The following is a 6,623-nucleotide window of genomic DNA, read 5'->3' on the forward strand; positions in this document are numbered from 1 at the left end:
GACCGATTATTTTTCACAAATTAAGATAAATTTAAGCTCCAGCAGCCCAAATTTATAGCATCGTACCAACACCTAATGATTTTCTTCGGCGCACAGCCAAATTCGTTGAATCGAGTGCTTCTAGCTACAGATTGCAGGTATATGTATTAATAATTATAATTAAGACTATCGACAGAATATTTATAATCTTATCGGACAAATTTTGGTGGTTGGGATGTTTGGGATAGAGTAGTTGAACTTGATTTTTAAGAGTTATTGAGAGAATAAAACTGAAGGAGCACCCAGAGATTATAGTACAATACAAACTTACATGGTTTAATGTTTAATTTATTTGTAATTATCTTCATATATTTAATTAATTGATTTTAACATGCATCAAGTATAAGTGATTTTCAATTTTAGTTTACTAAATGTGTTTTCGAAATTAATTCAACAAGCTATAGTATAATAGTAGGGATATTAATGTCCTCACTTCATATCAAATGTATCAATTATCCAAACGTGTACTAAACCTAGCTATGGTCTATGAATATACTATGAATTAATAACATTGATTTGCCTTAAACTCGGTAGTCGGGATAAACCACCGGCCATCGAATAACAAGAATATTTTGACTACAATATTCTTACGAAGTACTTATGATCACATGAAAAATTCACCGTAAATGTATCAAATGTGAATGTACCCTAGCTAGGATATAAAATGGAGACGTCTATTAATTGTTCTCTTGTCTTTCCATACTATCTGAACACAATAAAGGCAACTTAATATCCAAAAACATATGCAATAATTCTTGACATGAAATTATCAGCCCAAACACCGTTTATTTATCCTAAACATAATATCAATATAGAAGTCAATTATAACAAAAGATTTGGAATACTTGTTTGGATGAAAAGAAAACAAAAGTCAATTATAACATATATAGTTTGGAATATTTGTTTGGATGAAAAGATTTGATCGAAGCTATGGGTTTTCAATGATCAATTTGATTACCAAGATGAATTTAATCAATTTATGTTGGGTGAATTTCAAGTAATCACTTGTTAATCATAGTTCAAATCCATTTCCAAATGCATTTCAAATCAAATCTTTCCACCAAGCACAACATATATAAATGGATTATTTTTTTTTTTTGATAAAAAAAACCCTTATAAACCCTACTATATATTTATTAGAGAACGAGCTAGGCTACAAAATGAAGGTAATCCCTATTCAAAATAAATAGATAATGAATGTAATACTTCAACAAAGCAATAAATAAAAAGCCTGCCACCATTAAAAAAATTAGGTTTCTGGCCCAACGCAGCAGCATCCCAGTGCGACTTTTGCCCACGTCTTTCTTCAATAATAATAATTCTTCTCCTCCTTCTCGACAGAATAGTCATTAAATTCTAACCTTTCTCAAATATTTCCAACAGATAATGTTGCAATTCTTTTTATATCTGGAATTCCAATGAAAACTCGAAACTGAATCAAATCACTCGGATACGATTTCGGTTCCGGATCTAGTTTTTTTATATGGTTGTGGCTTGAACTTTGAATTAAGATTTCTTTATTTAGATTTTAATGGTAGGGAAAAAATAATGGTAGAACGTGTAAGATTACCAAATCAATAAAGTTAATTATTTAACAACTATATTACAAAATCTTATGAATATTTAATCTCTATTAAGAAATATGAGTTTAATTTAATTTATGTAACTGAATTGTCTATAAGTATTACAAAATTTTTATGAAATTATTTTATAGTTAACGATTTTTTTAACGAGATAATCCGTAGATGTGCACCGGATAATTTTAAAATTATTTTATAATTAAACAATTTTATTCATCTTTCATGATGAGTGTCGGTAGGACATACACACATGAGTGTCATCTCAACATTATGTTAATATCGTATTGACGTACGTTAATATCGAGTATGAAAAAATGACCAAAATTGAAAAAAAAAAATAAAAAGATAATGGATTAATAGATAAATTTAACAAGTAAAATTGCGAATTTTCTACTAAAAATAAGTGACAATTGCGTAGTGTGAATTCGAGAGTAACATTGGAATCTAATGAATAAATTTATTAAAAGTTGCATCGAAAACACTTTATTGGAATAAGCGACTAGTGATTCCGATATTGTTTGAAGGATCGTTTGAGCGTTAGTTTACCATTTGATCACCAAAAACAGGGGGTGGGCACAAATTTTGGTCCAACTGCCAAACTAAACTACTCATGCCACTAAATGTCAAATATTAGCACAATCGTGCCGATTTGAATTAGAAAAAAATGGTACTTACAATTCATCCATACGTGCTTTAATCTGACAAAATATTTGATAATTAACCAAACAAATTACAAAAAATGGACCCTAATAAATTAATATCTTCATTCCTTCCACAAAATATAACAGGGGACACAGCCTAGTATTACCAACGAGTGTAGTATCTACAGTTCCAAGCCACCATTCTTCTTCACTGTCTTGCTCAACTGAAACACGGGATGCCGGCGCAGCTTTCGCATACCTCTGCGCAAACTTAGACGATTCAGTATGCCTTCCGCTTCCATGTCGTATTCCTCTTTAAAGCCACCAGCCAATGTACGCCTTTTAGTGGCACTCCACGAGGGGTTATTAATATCGGGAGTTTGTTTGAGAGTATAATCATCAGCAGATTGCTCATTTACCACCAGTTGATGATCCCTTTCGTTTGAAGCGGTGGCTGATCGAGAATGATTCTCTCTTTCGTGGAGGGTTTTCACGATCAACGTCTTAAGAAAGTTCATAACTTGTACGGCATGGATCAAAGCCGTCAGGGGATCAGCCATTTGGGTCATATTAGGAGCAAATACCATTGCAATGTTCCTTGAATTCATCTTGTTCTGATGCTCATGTTGCGCCACGTCCGCCATCAAATTTATCGCCCAGTCGAGTAATGCTGCTTCGGTATGAGGAAGTAGCTTCACAAGTTGGGTGCACTCTTCTTCAGTGTTGCAGTGCATCACCTGTTCGGGCGTCAGAGAGTCGAGAACTCCCGAGGGAAGCTCTCTAAACCATGCCTGTTTCAAGATCACCTCTTCGTCGGTCATGAATATAAGAATGTTTATGTTTATCTAATAATATCTACCTTATTCATACTAACTAGAAATCAAATAACAATTCTGGAACCAAATGTGGTAGAGGTACTACTAAAATCATGTTGCAAAAAAAACGTACCTTTATCAGTCCGGATAGGCAGTGGACATCAATTCCATGTGGCACAACACCTCTATTGAGTTGCTTCCTAACATTTTCTTCTTGACTATTCTCGGCGTTTATTCGAAAAATTCCTTCTGCCTTCAGTAAGTAAGACGCGAAACACATTATTTCATGAAGTCCATCATATAGATTAACAAGAGTAGAGACATATATATACACATACTTGGAGGCCGCCTTCTGAATACAAACGATTCTGCATCCGAAGAAGTATTACGGGCACACTGTTTCCTCTATGATCATAGGAACACTGCATTGACTGCGGGGAGACTCCAAACACACTTGTACTGTAATCATCATTGGTACAAATCAGAATAGGGTAATAAAAAATAAACACTAAGACGAGCTGTTTAAATGTTGATGTGCAGATAGCGATTCCTAATCAGTGTGTTAAAAGAATGTCATCTTTGCATTTATAAAATGACCCGCCAGCCATGGTTTTTAGAACAGCAAAAGTTGGTCAGACAAGTGTATTCTAACAACCTTATCAGGCAAATTAACTTATATTATGTGCACCTGCTGCACAACTTGTTAATGCATACATCGAATCACAGATTTATACATGCTTTACTAAATTGCATTTAATTTTTCGATAATGACTCTTCACTTGTTTTCGTAAAATGATACATTTTTTTATAAAGTAAAATCTATACAATCAAATTGGAATGTAAAAACATATATATAGTTTCAAATAGATCCTCAATAGTAAGAAAAAAATGATGTCAACGGGGAATCAGAAGTTTCTCTTTTTTTCCTATTTAATAATAATAAAAAAATTCCTTACTTCTTTGTAAAACTAAAATTTGAATGAAAATTAGAATCCGAAAATATATATTCAAAAATTATTTTAAAAAACCATATCTAATTAAACATTAATTTGTAGAAAATAATCTTGCGGCAGAATTATCTATTTATTTTGTCTAACTAAAAAAAACTAATTTAAATTACGAAATTATTAACTTTTCGACATTTGTATGGTGTGAGTGCGTAGTGAAACCTGGCGCTGGGGGGTTTACGGGGTACTTCCGGCTGGAGCTCGACGGGGATTCCAAGAAATCCATTGAACCGATCGAACGTGACATGGGACACGTGGCGTACGTCGGTGGGCCATCCAATGTCTACGTCGGACTCGACGTCGTCCTCCTCCAAGCTGCAGGTGACCAGCGACCTGCGAAGCGCCGAAGCAACCACCGCGAGAACTGAAAACTGCTGCTGCTGATTGAGATTACAAGAATTTTTGGAGGGGCTGATAAATGGGGTAGTAGCCGGATTCTCGGAATCGTAGTCGGCTTCATCATCGCTGTTGAAATCCCCGAAATATCCCTCGTCGTCTTCTTCTTCTTCTGGTTCTTCTTCTTCCTGGTGGTACGTATACGCAGAGGGCGGCGTTGGAGAAGAAGAGTTGAATGGCATCGAGAGGGTGCAAGACTTGGATCTGAAAAGCCGCCGCGTCATAACAAACAGCTACAGCAGTAGTAAAATTTAGTCTACTAATATTAATAATTGATAGATACGCGGTGCTGGCGGAAGAAGTAAATGAGAGGTAAAAACAAATGCATTAATGATAATGATAACGAGATTGTTGGTATAATAAAAGGTAAATGAATGAAAGAGTGGTCGTCCTTGAATATCAAGAGATATGGTTATGAAAGTGAGATTAATGGCTACATCATCTCTCTCATTTATTAAATTACAGAAAAAGATAAAAGATCCTTTCTTTTAATTCAACCATTATTTACTGTAAATACACATTTTAACATACAACAACGTCGTCTACTGCAGTTTAGCTGTTATATAAATCCAACTCCGCATCATATCAGCCAAAATCAAATTGCATAATTTAGTGATCCGACAGCATGTTATGGTCATAACTCATAAGGCAAACTCAAATCAACTCCCGAAATACTATATAATAATGAGCTTCAATAAAATATTAAATATATGCCAAAAAAAAGATGCATTCAACGCAGTCAACCATCGTGTAACTAACCCCAACCAAGCCCCAAGTCTGGGAAATCCATCTCTAGGTGGCATGATCCCTACTTTCGTCTAATTTAATTTAATTTAATTTAATTTAGGGGACAGTACTTATATATTATAATAATGAGAAAAAATACTAATTAATATATAAATCTAGCTTGAGTGATCTGGAGTAGTTTATTGATTTAGAAATGGGATCTTCGTATTTTTTTCGTTGGAAGTGATATAATTAAGGAGAAAGCTGTGAGGAGGAGGCAAGCCCCAATTATTGTCTGGAGCTGGAGAGTGACAGACATTGACGACGTATGATCTAGGGGGATAAGGGAGTGTTGAAAAATTGTTAGATAATCTCGATTATTAAACTTATTTAATAATTTCTCCCTGTTTAAGTGATTACTTGTTATATTAATTTGATTATATTGAAAATATTTTGAATGTTATGTATTGTTATATTTTATATTATAATATTAGTCTATATCTTCCATGTATTTAATTTTGAAAGAGTGTACGTTATTAATTCAAAAAATTCGAATGCATTTTATTTTTTTGAGTTGGCAACTAATTAATTTTGAAATCGACTCGGGTCAAAGCATGCATGTCCGGTCCGGTACAACAATTCATTATACGGGAACGCACGCCTTACAACATACCGGTCAAAGTAGTTGAAGATCTCCATTGATGAAGAAGGAAAGGGAGGTGTGAATTAATGTCTACTTTATTATAATTGTTTAGGTTTGGTTACTTTGAGTCCATTGGCCACCATCGAGCTTTCAATGAACTCCGGTGATCTTTCGGGTGAACTCCACAGTACTCCAACAAGCTCCGGTGGACTTACGATTAACATTTTTACTCAACACCCATTTTAAAGATAAAAATATAAAAATCTTTACATCTTATTTAATTTTTCAATCATCCGATACGTACTGATATTTGGTTGGACTGTGTAAGAAAGTCACATGACAGTTAAAATATGGACAACAACAATCTGAGCATCTACGTTGTTTGTGTTGTGCAGTGATCGATGATACACCACCATGGTCACTCGATTCTCTAGGCCAAGTACCAACAAACAAACATGATCTGGCATTGGAATATTATTTTTATTTTAAATATTTATTTATTTTTCCCATTTTGTTTTGTTCGTAATTTGTTGACGTGGCTTATCATCCAAAATTAGATAAATATATATATATTCCCCCAAAATATAATACGACGGAGTTTCCATCCAAAATTAGATACATATATATATATTCCCCCAAAATATAATACGACGGAGTTTCCAATTAAAAAAATACTATGGTCACATGAATGCACATGGCATGTTCCTTTCCTTCTCCATCAGTCCCACTCAGCTTCTAGCATGTCAAATCCATCGCATGAATGTCATATATATATA

The 6,623-nt window shown here is 34.0% G+C and overlaps 1 protein-coding gene across 1 annotated transcript; it reads right to left on the reverse strand.

The window, feature by feature from the left end:
- Nucleotides 1-2,236: 2,236 nt before the first annotated feature.
- On the reverse strand, nucleotides 2,237-4,845 carry LOC140957874 (rho GTPase-activating protein 5-like). Its single transcript, XM_073415278.1, has 4 exons — nucleotides 4,245-4,845; nucleotides 3,414-3,534; nucleotides 3,209-3,328; nucleotides 2,237-3,051 (listed from the first exon to the last, which is right to left on the reverse strand). Exons 1-4 carry the CDS (start codon nucleotides 4,700-4,702, stop codon nucleotides 2,443-2,445), a joined length of 1,308 nt encoding a protein of 435 aa, XP_073271379.1. The 5' UTR covers nucleotides 4,703-4,845; the 3' UTR covers nucleotides 2,237-2,442.
- Nucleotides 4,846-6,623: the final 1,778 nt, after the last annotated feature.

This window comes from Primulina huaijiensis, chromosome 14, assembly GCF_012295235.1.
Source record: "Primulina huaijiensis isolate GDHJ02 chromosome 14, ASM1229523v2, whole genome shotgun sequence".
Lineage (NCBI taxonomy): Eukaryota > Viridiplantae > Streptophyta > Magnoliopsida > Lamiales > Gesneriaceae > Primulina > Primulina huaijiensis.